The sequence below is a fragment of the Felis catus genome, chromosome B3 (genome assembly GCF_018350175.1).
Source record: "Felis catus isolate Fca126 chromosome B3, F.catus_Fca126_mat1.0, whole genome shotgun sequence".
Lineage (NCBI taxonomy): Eukaryota > Metazoa > Chordata > Mammalia > Carnivora > Felidae > Felis > Felis catus.
In genome coordinates, this window is record NC_058373.1 from 120,540,437 (window position 1) to 120,562,803 (window position 22,367).

General features: G+C 39.2%; 1 protein-coding gene and 1 long non-coding RNA gene across 21 annotated transcripts in view; one reads left to right on the forward strand and one right to left on the reverse strand.

Annotated features, from left to right (window-relative positions):
• TTLL5 (tubulin tyrosine ligase like 5) overlaps positions 1 to 22,367 on the forward strand; it is a 285,367-nt gene that overhangs the window by 110,619 nt on the left and 152,381 nt on the right. For 17 of the 20 annotated variants that reach the window (XM_045060268.1, XM_045060271.1, XM_045060260.1 and 14 more), the window contains 6 exons: positions 1,002 to 1,148; positions 2,479 to 2,582; positions 5,431 to 5,558; positions 8,109 to 8,192; positions 8,797 to 9,198; positions 18,109 to 18,296. In XM_045060268.1, the coding sequence (XP_044916203.1) occupies positions 1,002 to 1,148; positions 2,479 to 2,582; positions 5,431 to 5,558; positions 8,109 to 8,192; positions 8,797 to 9,198; positions 18,109 to 18,296 (1,053 nt within the window). The remainder of the gene's footprint in view (positions 1 to 1,001; positions 1,149 to 2,478; positions 2,583 to 5,430; positions 5,559 to 8,108; positions 8,193 to 8,796; positions 9,199 to 18,108; positions 18,297 to 22,367) is intronic. The other 3 variants (XM_045060262.1, XM_045060272.1, XM_045060274.1) reach the window with 1 other exon arrangement.
• The window catches only part of LOC109500931, a 40,968-nt gene continuing 36,345 nt past the window's right edge, over positions 17,745 to 22,367 (reverse strand). The window contains exon 2 of the long non-coding RNA XR_006599811.1: positions 17,745 to 18,455. This is a non-coding gene — a long non-coding RNA (uncharacterized LOC109500931). The remainder of the gene's footprint in view (positions 18,456 to 22,367) is intronic.

Here is a 22,367-nt window from a genome sequence, read left to right on the forward strand (position 1 = left end):
TTAATTTTTTTTTTTTTCAACGTTTATTTATTTTTGGGACAGAGAGACAGAGCATGAACGGGCGAGGGGCAGAGAGAGAGGGAGACATAGAATCGGAAACAGGCTCCAGGCTCTGAGCCATCAGCCCAGAGCCCGATGCGGGGCTCGAACTCCCGGACCGCGAGATAGTGACCTGGCTGAAGTCGGACGCTTAACCGACTGCACCACCCAGGCGCCCCTGTTCTTTCTTTTTCTTTAGCACTAAACTTTTGAAATTGTGGTTTCTGCTCTTCATTACCCATGCACTTCTTAGCCTCTTCCTTCTATTCCCTTTCCTCTACTGGAAGCATTGTCTTGAAGTCATCTCACAATGGCTGGATCCTGGGCCTTGTCTTGGCCTTGGTCCTTTTCAGCTCCAGCCTCTTGGAAGCTTTTGACATGGGGCTTTTAACCCCCTTGACCTCCATGACACTGTTTTCTCCTTGTTGTTTTATTTGTTTGTTTGTTTGTAAATGTCTGGTGTTTCTACCATGGGGTTTTTTGCTTTCGTTTCTGATTCTTCCTCCTCTTTCCTATGAATATTTCTGTTCTTTCTCTTTCGTCTCACCTTTGATGATTTCATCTGCTCCCATGGTTTTAATTTCCGCTGTCCGTGAAAGCTACTTTCCCTTAAGCTTAAGTTTTCTCTGATCGCCCTGTTAGAAGTGGTATCTACACTTTGAATTATGATAGTACTATTTGCATGTGGGTTGTGATACTTTTGCGGTTACTTCTTTAATACGTAGTTAATTTGTATACATATTTTTTTTGCCTTTCTGATTGCCAGCTTTTTGAGGGGAGAGAATAATTTCTTTTGCTTTGTCTTTCTGTATCCTTACTGTACCTAATGTTTTTGCTTTGGGTCTTTTTTGTTGAAATGTATAGTATACCTCTTCTCGTATCTCTGTTGGGCAAATCCTTCATACCTTATCTTCTGTTGCTTCCCACAATCCCTGCTTTCTTTCCCTCATGACTCTTAATAGGAGCTAGTGGTTCGCTTCCTTAAACGAGCATCAAGTAACCTCCAGCACTCGATGAGGATGGTATTACCCAGTCGACGATTGGCACTTCTGGAACGCAGAAGAATCTTGGCCCACCAACTGGGCGACTTTATTCTTGTGTACAACAAGGTAGGTGGTTCATCTGTTACTTGTGTGTTAGATTGCCACGCACTGTTAGCAAAGGCTAGAAGCCACTGTCCAGCTGGGTGGAGAGGTCCTTCTCTTTTCTATCATCGTCATCCCTTGTGTGTAACTGTTACAGGGAGCTAGACCTTGCTCCTTAACCCAGCTGATCTGAAAAGCTGCTCATTACTTCTGAAAGCCCAGTGGCCATAGTTAACGCTTATCAAAAGGCAAATTCCCAGGGTGCCTGGTTGGCTTAGTCGATTAAGTGCCCAACTCCTGGTTTTGGCTCACTCATGGTCTCACGGTTCATGAGTTTGAGCCCTTCATCAGACTCTGTGTTGACAGCGTGGTCAGACAGATTCTCCGTCTCCCTCTCTGCCCTCCCCTGTTTGCTCTCTCTCTCTCTCTCTCTCCCTCAAAAATAAATAAATAAACATTTTTTTAAAAAAGGCAAATTCCCTTTGAGGGTTGTGTATCTGAGATGAATCACAAGCTATGTGAATTTGCATTGTCATTATGCCTGTAGATAGTGGTAAATAGACGGTTTGAGAGCAAATGAACTGTGGATTTAATAGAATGACATAATCTTCTTTCCTGAGAGAGTTATACTTTGCTCTTGAGAACATTGTAGACAGTGATATCATTTTACAACCAAGACCAGGAAATATGCTATTCAGTTAGAATATTTTACAAAGCATCTGATATCCAAGGGTCTTAGAATGCTTTGGAAATATCAGTATTTGGGAGAAAAATGTATGGTCATTTTGCAAAAGGGAAAACGGAGGCCTGGAAATTTAAGTGATGCTAGTGTAAATGTGTGGAATGGTTAGTAGAATAGCAATATAAAAAAATCCTATGGCTACAATTTACTCCAGATCTGTTGAGAATTTTGGTATGTCTTATATAAGTGAAGAATTGACTCAGTTTGGATGCTGGTATAGGAGTAGGTTCCAAGGCCGATCTTTCCTTTCCCTGACTGTAACAAAATGCAGCATCTCTGTGGTCATACCGGTGAAGCTACAAGTGCGAGCACAGATGTGACTAAGCTGCTATGAAAAGTTCTTCCCTGAAGGGGCTTTGGGGGCAGAAAGCAAAAAGATGATAAGGATTTACATTTACTCTGCAGCCTTTATTTGGAAATTCCAAAATGTTTTAGGAAACAGTGGCAGAGAGTAACATATCAAATTTATAGGTGGCAAAAGTACCTGGAGGGATTACGTCTTTACTGTAAAGACAAATTAACCCAATGGTAATGAAAGCAGATGATGAAGTGTGCATTTATCAGGAGCCATTTTATCTTACTGTTTTCCTTTGTGGGTTGGGGACTGGGTAGGAAACAGAACAGATGGCTGAAAAGAAATCAAAGAAGAAACTTGAGGAAGAGGAGGAAGATGGGGTGAATACAGAAAACTTTCAGGAGTTCATCAGACAAGCAAGGTAGAAGACACTCTTTTTTAAGAAAAACTATCTTATTCTATCTTCCATACTGCCCCATTCAGTTCTCAATATTTCCTTGTTTCTAACGTAGGAATGTGAGTAAAATCCCTCTCAGGATGAAAGAAAGCATTTCATAGGCTTGGCCTCTCCATATCTCAGCCAATCATGTTGTTGTCCTCATGGTTTCAGTTATCAAAACACTGCTGCTAGGTATCTGGGCTGTGTTTCTAGACAGCCTTCAAAGTACACACCACTTGAAGTGCTGAGAGAGAGCCCTTTGGAAAGTTGAAGTCAGAGGCTTCCAGTGTCGACTGAATCTGAATTTATCCCTGACCTACTGATGCCGTGGTGATGACCAAATTTTGCCTATGTTGAGTGGGTTGAGGAATTGGCAGTTTCTCAACACCGTGAGGGTTACACCTAATTTATACAAAATAGAACCAGTCCTCCATGCGTAGATTTGGCTTTGAGATTGAAAATCTCAGCATTCAGCTCCATTGTGATACAAATCAGTCAGGCCATTTTGTCCATTTACAATATGTTTCCAAAGGAAAAGGTGACAAAACATTTCATTTAAAATTTTGTGAGACTCCTACTGGGGGAACTTTTTCCAAAACAGAAAGTCATACAAAACCACTCAAATAAAGGATAAAACATCTGTGTGACCCTGTTCGTCTTCAACCATCAAAATCACTGTGGAGTGAAAAGCAGGAGAAAGTCCATTCTTTGTTGGTTTATAAAGCTAAATCAGGTGGTGGTTTATCAGTCACCAGCACAATCAGATCTGTGTTTAATACCTTGTACAGACCTAAGTATAGCCTCACTATCTTGTGCTTAAACACGCAGCAAACAAATCTATCATTTTGTAGGAGTTCAAAACTGTCATGTTATTTTGTTGACATTCTTGAGTCTTGAGTTACATGATTGATAATAAAGCTATAGAAACAAAGCAAGAAACGGTTTCTCACATCAGCATGATAAAAACAGGAAAGAACAAAAATGAGGTTATGTTCAGAAAATGGCTCTACATTTAAAGTTAAAAAAATTAGGGGCGCCCAGGTGGCTCAGTCAGTTGAGTGTCCGGCATCAGCTCGGGTCATGATCTCACGGCTTGTGAGTTCGAGCCCCGCGTCAGGCTCTGTGCTGACAGGTCAGAGCCTGGAGCCTGCTTCGGATTCTGTGTCTCCCTCTCTCTCTGCCCCTCCCCTGCTCATGCTCTGTCTGTCTCTCTCTCTTAAAAAAAATAAAAATAAAACATTCAAAAAAATTTTTTTAAAAAAGTAAAAAGATTAATGTTTAGTTCCTCTTGGGGATCTTCAAGATCCCTACAATATAAAAAAAGAAAAGAAAAGCCACCTTTTTTGAAAAGAGACATGTATCCCCCTACCAGGCCTAACTGTTTGCTGGAAATGAATTATATATACTAAAACTAGTGATACAGAGTTAGAGGTAAAATATGCTGGAACATATTTATTACTGTCATCGCACATTAAATGTCGATTGTTGGAAATATGTTCAATCATCAGTTTTTTATTACGTTTGGGGTGGTACATGGATACCTTTGTCAAGGTTGGTAAATCCAGATACCTGCAGGAGTCAGGCAAGGAAACATAAATTATGAAGTGGGCAAAGGGTAAGAGAGGTGATATCAAGCAGTTTGTGTTTTGATCAGCCTTAACCTGCCCCTTCCCCTTCCCCTTCCCCTCTCTGTGAAGGGCCAAAGAAAGCACGTGGACATACAGAGGCATTCGCCCCATTTGTAACCTCAGCGGTAGATCTGTCATAGTTACTGAGGTACTTGCCTTGTGGCCCTTCACCTTCTCCACTTTGAGACCTTGGGGTTTACTCTGAGATTCTTAGAAATGGGTTCCTAGGTTTCCTAGGTCATTACAATGTATTCTGAAGATGGGATATAGGTTCCTTGTGATAATGCTGGAATAGTTTGCCTATTTAAAGACCACTTATCTGGAACATAGCCAGGCTCCGGGAAAAAAAATACAAAGGGCCATTGAGAAGCTGCCACAGGTGTTAAAAATCCATGTCTAATATGTTTACTGGGAGAATCCCGTGGGCCCTCATCAAATTCTTTATACTTCCCATTTTGTGGATGTTCATAAAGGACAGGTAGTTTCAATATTTGAAGTGACCTAGAACCATGTACTTCAGTTTCCTTCATGGACTAGATGGTTAGGGAGCTCTTCCATGGTTATGCTGGTAGGTCTTATTTCTGACACAGATAATTAAAATGACAAGCGACTCCTTTAGTGAATACGCTTCAGTTATCTGGAAGTGGGGTGGGCAAACCGTGAAGGACCAGATAATATTTCAGACTTTGTGGGATATATGTGGTCATTATAGCAGTCTTCTTTAAAAATATAAAAACCATTTTTAGTGAGGAACCGTACAAAAACAGGTTGCTCCTCGGGTTTGACCCCCCTTGTTGTTTGTAGTGTGTAGTTTGTTGACCTCTGATAGAGAACATGGCTGCCAGTAGAACCTTCTGTGTTGTAGCTACTGAGTACGTGAAATGCAGCTGGTCTGAGAAGAATTTTTAAATGTACTTACTTTTAATTCATTTAAATTTAAATAGTCCTATATGCCTAGTGGCTACCATATTGGACGGTGCATCTAGAAAATTCACTTTGGAATGAATAAAGCCTTATCATGCTTTAAATTTTTTAGATTGCTTTGTTTGTATTCCTATTTAACCATCTATTAATAGGGAGTTTTCTGCTCATACTTTTTATTTTCCCCTTCTCCAGCTGACTCCATTTCCATAATAAAATCTGGTGGAAAGATTTTCCAGAAGAGCTTCCTGTTCTGACCATACTTTCTCTCCTCATTTCAGTGAGGCTGAACTGGAGGAGGTGTTGACTTTTTATACCCAAAAAAACAAGTCTGCAAGTGTCTTCCTGGGGACTCACTCAAAAAGTTCTAAAAACAGCAACAGTTATTCTGATAGCAGGGCAAAGGGTGGTAAGTATGATGGTTGATTAATGAAAAATAAGAAGAACGAGTGAAAAAATGAGATCTGCAAAGGAGAGCCAAGAATAATGCGCTGCCTAAACACTGACAGACTCCAAGATGGTGAAATTTTGCAGTGTGGGAATGGGGGGTGAGGAGGCATTGCATTTTTGTCCTCACAGTGGAAGAGGGACCTGGTCTGATTTTTTTTTTTCATGAAAATTAACAGCAGAGAGCTTTTCAAGAGAAACTTATAATTGCTAACATTTAGTGAACGCTCATATTACTATAATCTGTTGGATGTGATCTGACTTTTATTTTCAAAAAACCATATGGAGTGGGTGCTAGTTTTCAACTTCTTGACAAATGAGAAAACAGAAGCTGAAAGAGACTGAGTAACTTGCTTAAAGGTACCTTTTACAGTGCAGTGGGACAAGAATTTGAACTTTTGTCTGCCCAGCTGAAAGCTTGTGCTCTTAATCTGTGCTCTTCTGTCTTTCCTAATGGTTATTTCCCACTCTTGTTACACTTTTTGCTTCCTCTAGCTCATCAGCAATGGCATTTGAGATAGAAGGATTTTTTGTCGTGTGCGACTGTTCTGTACCTGGTGGGATGTCTAATAACCTTAATCCCACATCCTAAATGCTATTAGCTTTCTTCAGTCACTGTGATAACCCAGAATGTTCCCATCCATTTCTAAAAGAGCTCACTGCTAGGGAATTCCATGATTGGGGATTTTGGAATTAATGTGAACCCAACTATCTAGCTCGTGTCATGTGATAAAGAAAAAAAAAATAGCAATGATGTTCTGTTATAAATAAAGCTCTGCACCTTAAAGTAAGATCCATTTAAAATCTAGATGGAAATGTAAGACGAAGGAAATCTACACCAATTCCTGTCAGTGCTAAGCACTAGATTAAAAGACAGCGACTCATTCCCTGCTGTTAAGACTACCACAGTCTATGGTGGAAATAGCCGGGATAATCGGTCATTTCTAATGTAGAGTGTTCCCAAAGAAACTGTTAATGTTTTAAAAACTATTTTGGTTCAGAGGCTAGTCTGCAAAAGCCTATTTATATTGAGCTCACTGTATAATGGAACGATATTTCTAGAAGTCCCCAGCCCAGCCCTCTTCTTTGAGCTTTCCTAGCTTATCTAAGTTCTAAAGCTAGTTTATTCATCTGTTCTTCATTCCTTCTACACATTTTTCCCGACCACCTGCTGTGTGTCAGACATTGTGATAGTTGCTAGGTGTCTGTCCAGTGATCAGACTGCCATGGTACGTTGACTTCATAAGGTTTATTGTCTAGTGGATGGAGTTGGGTGAGTACATGTAGGAAGAAGGCTGGTGGAAGCTTTGAAAAGCTCCTCCTAGAACAATGTTGAGAAAGGGAGCCTGAAGAGGCCGAGGAGTCCTTGTAATGAGTTGGGGTAGAGAAAAGTGTGTTAACCTGGAGAGCTGAGGGCCTACACTGGCATTCAGTAGTAACTTCTCCCCTGACAGTAGTGGGGAAGCCCTAACAACATGTTCTCAATGGTGTCTGTTTGTACAAATGGGCCCCTGGAAATTCTGGGGTTCATGTGTTAAGGACTGTCTCTACATAAGAAGATCTGTCCCTATCAAGAATAACGAGAGAGGCAGTAGGAAGGCCTCCATCAAGGAAACAACATGATGACATCTGATAGTATCCAGACTGATTACAAACATGAGCAAACACAACGTGTGACGGTGTTACCGCTGCTGGTGGTGATAGGCAGCAAATAATTCATATGTCCTTATCCTTTCATTCTGAAAGATGATCTGCAAAATGGCCTCTCTTAAGCTTTTGTATGAATTAGCCCTTGAGAAAGATTTTGGAATATTTCCCCAAGTATATGGTTAGCCCCAGCTGTCCTGTTTCAAAATTCTGTGGTAGAAAAAAAAAAAAAAAGATTTATTAGAGTGGAGATTTATTTTATTAGAGTGATTTTGTCATTGAATATACTGATCACCCTATCTCAGGTGAGCTCACTCAGCTTGCTCAAGTAAAACCAAGGAGTTTTCTTTAAGATACAGAGCTATTGTAGTTTCCAGGTATCATGCCCACAGATACGATACAGGGGCTGTTCTTTCTGTCTCTTGGTAGTTGCCCTGCTCCGTATGTATGATGACTTCTTTGCTCCAGTGCGTACCGCCAGCCAGCTTGGTTTCTTAGTTTCCCTAGTTTGAATTCCTGGCAGAGGCATCTGACTGCTCATACCTTCCCCGCCCCCTCCGCCTCCCCCCCCCTCCCCCCCCCCCCCCCCCCCCAGAAGGCATGTCCTAGCTTGTTAGCATCCATGGATGGCTGCCCTGGGTTTAAGTATCTTTCTTTCCCTGGTTTGGTTAGCTGGAGCTTGGGGTTGGGGATGGTTGGGAATCTTTTGGTTGGTTGCCCCCTCAGCAGGACTATGGATGTGGCCGGCTTTGGGAAAGTGTGGCGACATGTGCAGTTTTCCCTGGGATTGATTATTTAGTTGTGTTATATTTTGGAAGCACAGTTATATAGAAAGCATTTGATCAGGATTTATTTTCTGTTTCAGATCACCATGAGACAACGGAAGAAGTGAAAATAAAGCAACCCAAACAGCAGCAGGCAACAGAAATTCACTCTGATAAATTATCTCGTGAGTGACTTCAAACCTACATAGATTTGCCGCTCTCTGATCAATCCCTAAAAGAGGAGAAAAAGAGTCGTCAGATAGCTAATGAGGCTAAAGCATGAGGCATTACCCCACAGAAGTTCTTTTGTGCGTTCTTTGTCTTCCATTAGAATGTCCTCGTATTTATTGATAACCTGTTTTCCTTCTGAAGAACTTTTCATTTTCTTAATGTTTAGAAATTCAGAGCACTCCCCCCCCCCGCCCCCCCCCCCCCCCCCCCCCCCCCGCCCGTGAAGGGTGAAAGGCAGAGGGAGAAGAGTTAGCTGTCACTACCAGAAACTTTGTCCTAATGCCCTAGCATGTGCAAAATGCCTGCTCTGGTTGATGGAGGCGGTCTCGACTCCAGCTTTTCGAAAGGACTAAAAATAAACTGTTTCTGTTGACAGGTTGTCTCGGTAGGCAAAATTCACTAAGTTCATGATGAACACTCATTAAAGTCTCTATCTTTCATGATTTCTGTTTCACACTAAGATTATTTTGATGTTTAAAAATGCTTACTTCATGTTGTATAGAGGTTATGTCAGTTTTTCCTAAAATGATCTGTTTTGTTTTGTTTTTGTTTTAATAGGATTTACCACTTCAGCAGAACAAGAGGCTAAATTAGTCTATACCAATTCTTCCTCTGCTTCTTTCTCTGGTCCTGCTGCTACTCTTCTGCAGAAAATTCCCAATACCCACTTGTCATCTATTGTTACGACCTCTGACCTCTCACCGGGGCCTGGCCATCATTCTTCTTTATGTCAGATTCCTCCAGCTATCCCCAGCGTGTCTCACCAGCCAACAATTGTACTGAGCACAGTCCCTGACAATGCTTCTCCCTTCGTGCATCCTGGGACACAGAACGTACCAAGCCCGGCTGGCCTGCCCCGCTGTCGATCAGGCAGTTACACCATTGGCCCCTTTTCCTCTTTCCAAAGTGCTGCACACATCTATAGCCAGAAACTGTCTCGTCCCTCTTCAGCAAAGGCAGGTGAGTAAGAAAATGAAAGGCAGCGTGCAATGTTAGCTCCTCCCCAGCCCCAATAAGGAAAAACAACAAAAACAAAAACAACGCATTCTCTTCCCTTTGCCTTTCTTTTGAAAGGCAAAGGGACACACACATTGTTCTGATGAGACTAAGGAAGTCTTGCATTTGGTCCAGTAGTGTTCATTCAGTTACAAAATGAAACAGGGCTTCTTTGAGGTGCTGGGGATACAGAGATGAATAAGACTGTTCTATATAGCAGCAGCTTATAGTCTAGTCAGGAGATTTTCCATCCCAGATCATCCTAGACCTGCAAGCGTGCTATATGCATTCTTTCTGATTCAGATAGTTATTTTTCAGTGTATTAAAATTTTTTTTAACGTTTATTGATTATCGAGAGACAGAGAGAGACAGAGCATGAGCATGGGAGGGGCAGAGAGAGGGGGAGACAGAATTTGAAGCAGGCTGCAGGCTCTGAGCTGTCAGCACAGAGCCCGACGCGGGGCTCAAACTCATGAACTGCCAGATCATGACCTAAGTCAAAGTCGGATGCTTAACCAACTGAGCCACCCAGGCACCCCTTTTCAGTGTATTTAAAGTCAAGTGTGACCGGAATAAAATAACCAAAGAATTCTTAAAATAAGGGATCTAACTCTAAATGAAGTAGGTGGACTCATATTACCAGTCAAGTTTCCCCCCCATTTTTAATAATAGTTTCATTGAGATATAATTCATATACTATAAAATTTACCACTTGAAAGTGTGCAACTCAGTGGTTTTTAGTATATTTACATAGTTGTGCAACCAACACCACTGTCTTGCTTTAGAACATTTTCATTATCCCCAAAGAGATCCCCTACCTATTTGCAGTCTCTGCCCGTTTCCTCCTCCCCCCAGCCCTGGCAACCACTGAACTACTTTCTGTCTCTATGGATTTGCCTATTCTGGGCATTTTATAGAAGTGGAATCGTACAGTTAGTGGTGTTTTGTGAATGGCTTATTTCACTTATAATGTTTTCAGGGTTCATTCACGTTGTAGCATGTATCAATACTTCGTTGCTTTGTAGAAATGTAGGCTGAAGAGTATTCCATCGGGCGGATATACCTTACCTTGTTCATTTATTTATCAGTTGATGGACGTCTGGGTTGTTTTCCCTTATGGGCTATTATGAATATTGCTGCTGTGAACGTTTGTGTACAAGTTTTTGTGTGAACCCATGTTTTCATTTCTCTTGGGTGTATAGTGGAATCACTGGGTCATACAGTGACTTTATGCTTCCTTTTATTGAGGAACTACCAAACTTTTCAAAGTGACTACACTATCTTGCTGCCAGCAGTGCAGGAAAGTTCCAATTTCTCCCCCTCCTTGCTATCACTAAAACTATTGTCTGTCTTTTTTGACCCACTATTCTAGTTGGTTTGAAGTAAGTAGTGTGGTTATCATTTGCATTTCCCTAATGACTAATGACGTGATGATGAACATCTTTTCATGGGCCTATGGGCCATCAGTATTCTTTGGATAACTAACTATTCAAATTCTTTGCCCATTTTTAAATTGGGGCATTTGTTTTTTATTGTTATGTTCTTCATGTATTCTGGATACAAGTCCTTTGTCAGATACATGGTTTTGAAATATTTTCTCCCATTCTGTTGGTCATCCTTTCATTGTTTTGAAGCACAAAAGTTTTTAGTTTTGATGAAATCTAATACACCTATTTTTCTTTTGTGCTTATGTTTTGGTATCATATCTGAAAAACTATTGCCTAAACTAAGGTCACAAAGTTTTATATGTATGTTTTTTTTCTAAGAATTTTATAGTTTAGACTCTTTCATTTAGGTCTTTTTTCATTTAGGTCTTCTTTAATTTTTGTGTATGATGCAGCATAAGGGTCTAACTGTATTCTTTTGCATATGTATATTCAGTTGTCCCAGAACCGTTTGTTGAAACAGAGTGTTATTTCCCTTTGAATTGCCTTGACATCCTTGTCAAAAGTCATTTAATCGTAAATGTAAGGGTTTCTTTCTGGTGTCTCAGTTCTATTACGCTGCTCTATATGTCTGTCTTATGCCAGTACCAGATTGCCTTGTTTATGTAGCATTGTAGTCAGTTTTGAAATCAACAAGAGTGATTCTTCCAACTTTGTTGCTTTCTTCCATATTGTTTAGACTATTCTGGATCCCTTGCATTTTCGTATGAACTTTAGGATCAGCTTGTCAATTTCTGCACAAATAAGCAGATGGGATTTGGATAGGATTGTGTTGAATCTGTAGATTAGTTTGGGAAGTACCTTACTATTGGTCAAGTTTTTAAACACTTTAGGAATATCCATGTTAATATGAGTTACAGCTAAGCTATGTTTTGCAAGTAGTCAATTTATATTTCTTAATTAGTATCTGATTTCAAATGAAATGGATATTGTAATATGCAGCTTGAATCAGAGATTAAATGTCTACTTTAATAAGTCATAATTATGAATACATGTATGTGTGTGCTAATTGTGAGTGGTTATTCTTGTGATTTAATCTTCTAAGATCAATAATAATAGTAATAATAATGTCTGGTTTGAACTGTTTTCTCCCATTTGAGAGAAATTCAGCAAAATTAGTGTCTCCAATACTCTGTATTATCAAAACTTAAAAAAACAAAACAAAAAAAAAAAACCTTCCTTTTTTACACTTTTCCCAGAGAGGGATAGGGAACAGAAGGAGCTAGTCAGTTCAAAAATATTTTTCAATTTCTGTTGTGATTTATACTTTGACTCATGGATTGTTTATAAGTATATTGTTTAATTTTCAGATAGTTGGCATTCTCTACTTCTTGTAATTGGCTTTTAGCTTATTTCCACAGTGGTCAGAGAACATTCTGAATGGCTTAAAGTAGTAGTAGACAACAATATAGTAAATGACAATAACAGCCTGGAAGTGATTTGAGTTAAATTTTTCTGTGGTTATTGAATAGTTTGGGAATGAGATTAAGATATTATTTAACTTTAGTCTTTTTAAAGATAAATATACAGTATGAAATTTCAAAGGTCACCACTAAAAGAGTAAAACTATGGAAATTCTAAACCTATGGGAAGAAGAAAAATGGATTGAGCAAGCAGCTTAGAAAAAGCAAGAGAAATGAAACTTAAAATATGGTAAACCAAGTCCCAATATGTCAAGAATCAAATAAATATAAATGGGTTGGACTTGTTAGAAGAGTTAGAAGAGAAAATATTGAATTTTCTAAAAATCCAACTATATTCTGTTTATCAGAAAGATACACTTAAAGATAAGAAGAACAAGGAATGGTTGAAAGTAAAAGGATGAAGAACAAAATGTCATGTAAATACCAACCAGAAGAAATGTGGTGTAGCTATATTATATATGCTAAAATAGACTTGAAGATAAAAATTTTCTTGGGGCACCTGTGTGTCTCAGTCGGTTAAGCACCTTTGATTTCGGCTCAGATCATGATCTCATGGTTTGTGAGTTTGAGCCCCATGATGGGCTCTACACTGACAGCACGGAGCCTGCTTGGGAATCTCCCTCTCCCCTCTTTCTGCCTCTCTCCCAAAAGAAACATTTTATTTTATATTATTTTATTTTTTAAATGTTTATTTTTCTGAGAGAGAAAGAGAGACAGAGCACGAGCAGGGGAGGGGCAGAGAGAGAGGGAGATACAGAATCGGAAGCAGGCTCCAGGCTCCGAGCTGTCAGCACGGAGACTAACGTGGGGCTCGAGCTCACAAAATGCGAGTCATGACCTGCGCTGAAGTTAGTCGCTTAACCGACTGAGCCACCAGGGCGCCCTTCAAAATAAACATTTTGAAAAAAGATATACAATTTTCTTATAGATACAGAGAGTAGTTACATAAGACAGAAGGCAAAGGTTTATTTAGTTCAGCTGAGAGGCAGAACAGTTCTAAATGCCCTTAATAAAATAACATCTAAATATATTAAAAAGATTGATACATGAGGAATCTACAAATCCCCTTGTCTCAGTGGGAGATTTCCATGCTTCTATCAGTTACTAATAGACTAAACAGATTTTTTTAAATTAGCATTTGATTTTGAAAAGCATTTAAACAAGTTGACACACTTTATCAATTGATCACACAGAGGACTGTGTACCCAATAATTAGAGAAAACACCTTCTAAAGAACATATAATATATTCATAAAGCCAGTCATGTCTTACATTATAAAATAAGACAAAATTCACAGAATTGGTATCACAGAGCCACATTCTCTGTCTACATTGCCGTTAAATTGAATGGTGATAACAAAAAGATACAATATATAACAAATCCTCAAATTTAAGAGTCAAACACCAGGTATTGCATGGAAGTGTTGAATCAATATATTGTATACCTGAACTGGGGTTTAGTTAACTGGAGTTAACATAAAAACTTAAAAAAAAAAAATTAAAAGTGTCGAAGAAGAAATCATAGTGGAGGTAAATGTCAAAGTATTAGAACTGAATGGTAATCAGAAAATTGTGTGTCCATATTTGTGGAGGGCAACAAAAGGCAGTATTTAGAGGGAAATTTACTGCCTTAAAACTTCTGTTTGAAAAGAAGAAAGGCTGAAAATTAATGTGCTAAATATTTAATTTTAGACATTATAAAGACAACATCATAAATCTAAATAAAAAATAATAAAGATAAGGGCAAAAATCACAGAATTCAGAAATAAAGCACAGTAGAGAATATCGAAGCCAAAAATTCTTTGAAACCTTAAGAAGATGGGCAGACTTCTGGTGAGATTGATAAAGAAAAGAGAGAAGACATGGATAAATAGTATAAGGAATGGAAAAACGACAGAATGTACATATATTGCATTGGTGACAAAAAGAATACTGTTTTATTCCAATAAATTTGAAAACATACAAAATGGACAAACACAAAGATGTAACTTATGTAAAATTGACTAAAAGATGAAGAAAGCCTCAACAGCCCTGTAAGTATCAAGATAATTGAAACAATAGTTAAAAAAATTCTCACAAAGAAAATTTGAGGCCCAGGTAATTTCATAAGTAAGTTCTAATAATCTTTCAAGGGGCAGATAATTCCAGTCTTCAGCTCTTCTCGAGAATGAGAAAAGAAACAGTCATCCTCAGTTCATTCTGTATGCCTAGTTTAATCTTAATAACAAAAACCAGTTGGGGATGGGGGGAAATTGTAGACAAGCTTCATTTATGAACATACATGCAAAAATTCTAATCAAAATGTAAGCTAGCCAAATCCAGCAACATACGAAAGAGACAGGACGCCATAAACAAGCTTAGCCAGGGAACAACAGGAAAATCTATAAGAACCACAGTAGAAAATCTATAAATGACATTTGCATCAACGAATTAAAGGAGGAGAACCATATTCATCTTAGTAGATGCAGAAAAAGAATTTGATAAAATTCTCCACTCATTTGTGATAAAACTCTCAGCATACTAGGAAGAGAAGAAAACTCTCTTGAGCTGAAAAAGGCTATCTGCCAAAACTCTACAAGAGGTATCAGTGTAGGGGTGCATGGGTGGCTCAGTCGGTTGAGCATCTGACTCTTAGTTTCAGCTAGGATCATGATCCCAGGGTCGTGGGATCAAGCCCCACATCGGGCTTTGTGCTGAGCAATGGAGCCTGCTTGGGATTCTCTTTCTCCCTCTGCTCTGCTCATGTGTGCGCTCGTAAAAAAAAAAAAAAAAAAAAAAAAAAGGTATCAGCGTAAATGGGGAAATGTTGAAAGAATTCTTTTTAATGTTAAGAGCCATAAAAGAATGCCCTCCAACATTGCTTCTATTTAATGGTTTACCAGAACCAGCATAGTATGATAAGGAAAAGAAATTAAAAGCATAAGGATCAAAAAGGAGGAAATAAAGTTTGTTTATTTGCAAACTAGTTTATGTCTACATAGGAAGTGGAAAGTAATCAACAGATACATTTTAGAAATAATTATTTTAGCAGTATGATGGCTATAAGATCAATATTAAAAATCAATAGCTTTATCTATATATTAGCAACAAAGAGCTAGAAAGCATGTTTTTGAGGGGTGCCTGGGTGGCTCAGTCAGTTGAGACTCTGACTCTTGATTTCAGCCCAGGTCATGATCCCAGGGTTGTAGGATCGACCTCTGCGTTGGGGTTTTGCATTGAGTGTGGAGCCTGCTTAAGATTCTCATTTATTCTCTCCCTCTCTCTCTCCCTCTCCCTCTCCCTCTCCCTCTCTCCCCATCTCTCCCTCTCTCCCTTTCCCTTCTCCCACTCTCTAAAGGAAAATTTTTTAAAAAAGCAAATCTTTTTGTATTGTGGTTAAATGTATATATAATTTACCATTTTAACTATTTTTTTATATTTTTTAAATGTTTATTTATTTTTGAGACTGAGAGAGAGAGAGAGAGAGAGAGTACGAGCAGGGGAGGGGCAGAGAGAGAGGGAGACACAGCATCCGAAGCAGGCTCCAGACTCTGAGCTGTCAGCACAGAGCCCAACATGGGGCTTGAACTCATGAACCATGAGATCATGACCTGAGCCAAAGACCAGACGCTTAACTGACTGAGCCACCCAGGGGCCCTCCCTTTTGACTATTTTTAAGTATACGGTTCAGTGGCATTAAATATATTCACATTGTTGTGTAATTGTCACCACCAAGACAACAATACATTTAGGAATACATTTCGGAAAGAAAGGAAATTTCGTAAGGCTTTTTGTGAGACATTAGAGAAAACCTAAATAAAATAGATTAAATAGACTATGTGCATGGATGGAAAGAGTCAGTGTCATAAATATTTCCATTCTCATCAGATTGGTTCCTAGATTCAATACATTTCCAACCCAAACCTCAACAGGTGTGTTGGTATACTTGACAAGCCCATTCTCAACGGCAAGAATAGAGAGAACCAATGAAGGAAGAAAAATAAGGTGGAGGAACACCTTATTATGACTTATATAAAGGTCTGATAATTAAAACAGTGTAGTATTGGCAAAGGTATAGGCAGATGGACTAACGGAACAGAGTAGGAAGTTAGAGACAGTCACACAGATAGATGGAACTTTGATACATGACCAAGATGGCGTTGTACATAGGGGAAAGGGAGGGGTTTCTCAATATGTGATGCTGGGATAATTGGTTAATAATACAGGAAAAAAATGAAATTAGGTCACTGAGTCATACTATATGTAAAATCAATTTCAGATGCAAAACTTAAAACTTCTAGGACAAAATAAAGGAGACCATCTTTAAGATCGTATGATACGAAACAAGTGAAAACATAAACAAAACTCCCATAAATTAATAAGAAATAGAGAACCCAAATGGAAAAATGATTAGTGGGATCAGAAAAGAGGTAACACATGCTTGGCATCATTATCAATCAGTGAATGTAAGTGGAGACTACAGTGAGAGATTTTTCACCCCCTTGGAAGTGGGAAGAATTAAGATATTTCATAATACTAAGTGTCGGAGGGGATGTGGATCAATAGGAACTCTCATATTTTGTTTGTGGGAATGTAAAAAATGCCACTTTGGCATGATCACATAAGTTCGGAAATGTACATACTCTGTGATTCAACAATCCCATTCTTAGGCATATGCATAAAAGAGGTTCTTCCACATGTGCACCAGGAAATGTTTTCAAGAGTGATCATCGCTGCACTGATAATAGCAAATAGCAAATAATAGCAATAAGCTTGAAATAACCAAAATACCCATTGATGGGAAATAGAAAAAGAAGTTGTGGTGTGTTTGCAAAATGGATTACCAAGCAGCAGATAAGTTAAGGAATGTTAACTATACCTTGCAAAGATGAATCTTGAAAGTATGGTATTGAATGACAAGAGCAAATCCTAGGAAACTACAATAGCAAGATACCACTTTCGTAGAGCACAAAACCAAGCAAAATTATCTAGTATTTTATTTAAGTATGCATACACAAACCCCACAAATACATAATTAGAGATACTTCTAAAAAGGAAGGGAATGAATGGTAAGGGGAGGGAGGTAAGGGATGTCTCAAGGGAGCACAGGCTTGTTGCACATTAATTGGTAATGTGGTTTTGAGTTGGATAGTACGTTCACAGCATTCATTATAGTATTCTTTATAACAACACATCTGTTATAAATAATATTTTCTATATCTCACAATAAAGTCAACATGGAAAAGTTACAGATTTTGTAAAGCAGATTGTGTATACCAAGTGATCCCAGTTATATAAGGACAGAAAGGAAACACATTATAGTGTTTCTACTTTCCTGGGTTTAAAAATTTTTCCGGTGAGATGTGTGACTTCCATCATAGAGAAAATATGAACCTTGATTTTATGTTAAATAATTTCTTTTTACCAGAATTTCAGTGCCCCCAGATAATAGAACTCTGTGATATTACAGTTGGAAAAAGAGCATTTAAATCTGAAAGGAAAATGAGTCACTTGAAATTCTAAGAGTATTGCTGTTTTTATATCTAAATACACTGTTTTGCTTTTTTCTGTTTTCCCTTTTGAGCTTGGTAAGAAGGACTGTGGCTAATTTGGCAGTAGCTGTTACAGACAACCGACCAGAAGAGTCACATAACAAGAAATAATGAGTTTTAAAACTACATTTTTTTATTCATTATGATTAGTAAATTGTAGGAGTGGTTGTTCCCCACTGCCCGTGATGAAATCTTGTGTGTGTGAAGCTTTCATAATAAACAAAAACATAGTTAATAAATGCTTGTAACAACTTGGCGGTAAGAAGAGTTTCTTGCGCATGGTAAGGATTTAGTTTTATTCGTGTGAGCATTCAAAGATAGTTTATTGCTCTTTAAGTTGTCAAGATCCTTGGGATTCAGTCAAGTATCTGTTGGCTGACATTTATTTGTCATCACCCTAAGTTTTTCAGGGCTTTTGTCCGAAGTGGATAAAAACTTTTCTCTCTCTCTCTTTTTTTTTTTTTTTTTTTTTTAGCAGGGTCATGCCATCCAAACAAGCTGCATTTGGGAGTGGCTAAAACACAAAAAGAGGGAGAAGATGATTCTCCATCCAGCAAGCGGTACAACCCAAGTATGGTTACGGCCGAGCTCCAGCGGCTGGCTGAGAAGCAGGCGGCCAGGCAGTATTCCCCATCCACCCACATCAGTCTCCTCACCCAGCAGGTACGGACGGTTGGGGGACCGAAGAGCTCTTTGGTTCCGAGGATTGTATCAACAACAGGGCGCTCTGTCCTTCCCTGTCTTTGCTCGTCTCCCATATGCTGATGCCTGTTGAAGGAGGATGCGTTGGTGTGAGCTGAAGAGTGAAAGTGTTCTCTTCATCTGTAAAGAAAATAAGCTTCTGTTACAGGTATTCCACAGTTAAGTCTGCTGCTAGCTCTGATGTCCTCATTTCATGGATAAACAGACCTGAACGTTCAGCTGTCAAATACACATTTAAAGGATCTTTAAAAATAACTTCTTTCTTTGGTATGATTTTCCAGTGAGTTCTAGTCTTGTAAATCTTTTTACCAGAATGCCGTAACATTACCTTTTACTTTTTTTCTTTCTTTTTTTTTTTTTTTTTTTTTTTTTTTTTTCCAACTGTACCACCTTTCATCTCATGATCTCAGGATGTGTTCTGGGCACTGGTTAATAAAGTATTCCAGCACACCTTTAGTCAACACCTATCATTCGCCCCATTTTACAGATGGGGGAAACTGAGGCTGGAAGAAGTGATATAATCAAGATCATTCAGAAAGCTGAATAGATGGAAGTAGATACCAGAATTTTGACCTTAAGCTATATGTGTGATAATAAGCTTATAACACAATAAAGTTAGATGAAACTTTCACAGGAACTTTGGGATTGTTTTTGCCCTCCTCGCTGATGATTCCCATGGTATTTAACCAGAAGTGGAAGCCATAACTTCTCCCTTTCCTTAATGCAAAACGGTATCAAAGTCCTCCAAAGAAATTACTATGATTTAACTCCACGGTAATATTTTGCTATCTCTCTGTTGCATCCGAGTCTTAATTAGTGGCAACTCTGTAATGATAATCAAGTCTAGAACAAAGTGAAGCTGAAAATTACTTCCACCACATGTTAAAAGTAGGCAACACACTGCTCCCTGGTGGCGCCCTGTTTCTCTGTATAAAATTGAGAACCAAAATTAAAGGTCAGGTTTAGCTTTACTTCAGCCTCATCCCAGTGTGTGAGGCTGTACTGAATTTTCTTTTAAAAATCCCTACTAGTTTGAAGGGATCAGATGAGGAGGCCTGATTTGAAATAGGAACACAGGATCCTACAAGGGCAGTGCGGAGACTTGACGGGCTGGCGAGTTAGATTTTAGTGTTGGAGCACTGGAAAGAGGGACTAGAATGTCATGACCATGGTCGAATGGGAAGGAACTTTGAAACGTGAAGTGGCTATGAGGAAGGGAGAGGGCCAATGATCCGCTACACGTTTTTTCACCGGGTCATTGACAAGAGTGTATGTTTCTGGTTTATAAATGAGCAGCTAGAAGCACCAAGGCATTAGGGAATTTTCTTTGCAGTCACAGTAAGAAACATAGCCAATATTAGTGTTTACATATTTTCAACTTCTGTCATTTGGTAAGCTACGAAGCTTGCAAAATGGCAAGATTCTGATCCTGTGGACTCCAGGGTGATTGTATCCTAACTGGAAAATCATTTCCTTCAGTCCATCTTTCTTATCTAAGGAGAACTTCAGTGCCAGTGAATTCAAAGTCCATCAGACTCCTATTCGTAGGAATCTGAACTTGCCATTAGATGTCAGTCTTAACTTTTAAAGTCTGGTAAGAGGGTGGTTGGTGCTTGGTACAGTACTGAGGGAGGGGCCGTAGTGTGTAATAAGCAGGGTAGGGTGGTAGAAAGCGAACTAGACTAGCCATCTGAAGATCTGTCTTCTGCCACTGACTAGCTGTGTGACCTCGGACAGTTGACTCAGCTTCTCTCAACCTCAGGGTCTTTATTTGTTGGGGAAAATGCAACAGGGTCCTGAGGATAGTATGCAAAAAACTTCTTTGTAAAATCTAAATGCCATGTATTTGGGAAATACCGGTATTTCAGCCATAAAAGGCTTCAAGTAATAAATTACTTTAAAAAAATTTTTTTAATGTTTATTTTTGAAAGAGAGAGAGACAGACAGACATACAGAGCATGAGCCGGGGAGGGGCAGAGAGAGAGACAGAGACATAGAATCTGAAGCAGGCTCCAGGCTCTGAGCTGTCAGCACAGAGCCCAACGTGGGGCTTGAACTCACAAGCTGTGAGATCATGACCTAAGTAGAAGTCGCATGCTTAACCGACTGAGCCACCCAGGCGCCCCAAGAATAAATGATTTTTAATTTGATTTCAAAAAGTTAAGTTTTTGGATAAAATGTACTGTTACCAAAATGAACTTTGTTATTGAAAAGCTCAATTATGTTATCTGGCTCCTTCCCCTCAGAGAAAGCAATTCCTTAATTTGGAATTTGGAAAATTCTTTTATTCTTCTTCTAGTAAATAATAACTTATTAGAGTGGCTTCGTATGGGCTCTGGCTCTTGTGTTTACTGGGGGGCGGGGGGGGGGTGCAGACCCAAAGTGGGGGCAGCTCTGCCCTTCTCTCTCAACTTGGACCATGAAACCTTCAACGCTGTTTCAGCAGAAGCAGCTTTGTGTTCGGTAATCACTGTAAGTGCTTTTTACCTGTGATTGTTTCCAGTCCCATTTTGTGTTTGTGGGTTTTTTTTTTCTTTTTTTCGTTTTTCTTTCTTTTTTTATCCAGTAGGATTGATACTTTCTTAATGTTTTCTGATCGTTTTGTTTTGTCTTTACTAATTTTCTTCCTTCTGCTTTTTCTAGCTTTACTTCCTCCCAATTTCTTGAGTTGGGTACTTATTTTCATTCCCTCTTGTCACTATATTGAAAGCTATGAATTTTCCTCCCAAGTGTCACTTTCATTATTTCCCATAAGCTGATGTATCTTTACCTTGCTCTTTTGGGTAAGGTATTAAGAGACCTACTACTAAATAAGGAACACCGATGTTAAATTATTTGTGTTTTGGAAGATGAGTATAAAAAATTGAAATCCTTGGGTCCATTTTTGAAGAATCATTTTATTTTGTCTGTAATTTCAACTACCTAGTCCATTAAAGCTTTTAGTGGCATTCTTCATAAAACTTTTAATTCAAATGTGGTTTTTTAAATTTATTCATTCAAAAACATTTTATTAAGCTGTTAGGAATGTTCCGGACTTTGGTACTAAGCCACGGGGATGATATAAGACATAGTCCTTGGCATGAAATAACTCACAATCTGGTAGGGGTGACAGCCACATAAACACATGAGAGTTCTAGCATGGAAAATGCACAACAGAGATATTTCTAGGGAATAAACAGTACGACCGGAAGAGGTGACACCTAGCCCAGCCTGTGTATGGGAGTGAGAAGGCCAGAGCAGCCTTCTTGGCAGAGATTGTGTTGAAACTGAATCTTAAAGGTGGACATGTGGGTGGAAGAAGAAGGGTGAGGACAGGTTTCAGAACACAAGCTAGCGTGCATGCATGTATGTATGCACGCATGCATGCATGTATGTATGTTTGTATATATATGCATGCATGCATGTATATATGTATGTATGTGTAACAGCAGGCTGGTTAGTGGTATTGGACGATAGGGAATCAGCAGAGAGCAGCTAGGATGGAAGCTGGAAGAGAAGACAAGGGCTGATTTAAAGGAGAGCTTTCTCTGTGAAGGAACTTCTCTATATCTCACAGGTGACGGGCCATAGAGACCCAGTCGGCTTTGCCTTTCAGCTGGACCACTCGGGTAGCTGGAGGAGGGCAGATCGGAGGGCGGGGCAGCATCACCCCTTTGCCTTCCTGCTCACTGGTGACCACGCCGAGGAAAAGTGAGCTAGCCAAAAGTAGAGAAGCAAAGTACTCCGACAACCCCAGAATGTGATCATAAAACTCTGCAGCACCAAGGATTTACATCAGAGGCTAAATTCTTATGGATTTGCATGGCTAGAAACAGAACCTTATTTATTAGCTCGTAACAACTTTCACTACCTCTGTTATGATTTAACTTTATTTATAGCCAGGAACACCTAAGAACCTCAGACTTTTCCTTGCCCCACGAAGTGGCCACAGTAGCCACTTCAGAATGCTTGCCAGCATGTGTATGCTTTCAATATTCTGGGAAGAGATAACGTGTCCTTAGCGAATGGTTATTCAGCAAGTACCTTACGCAT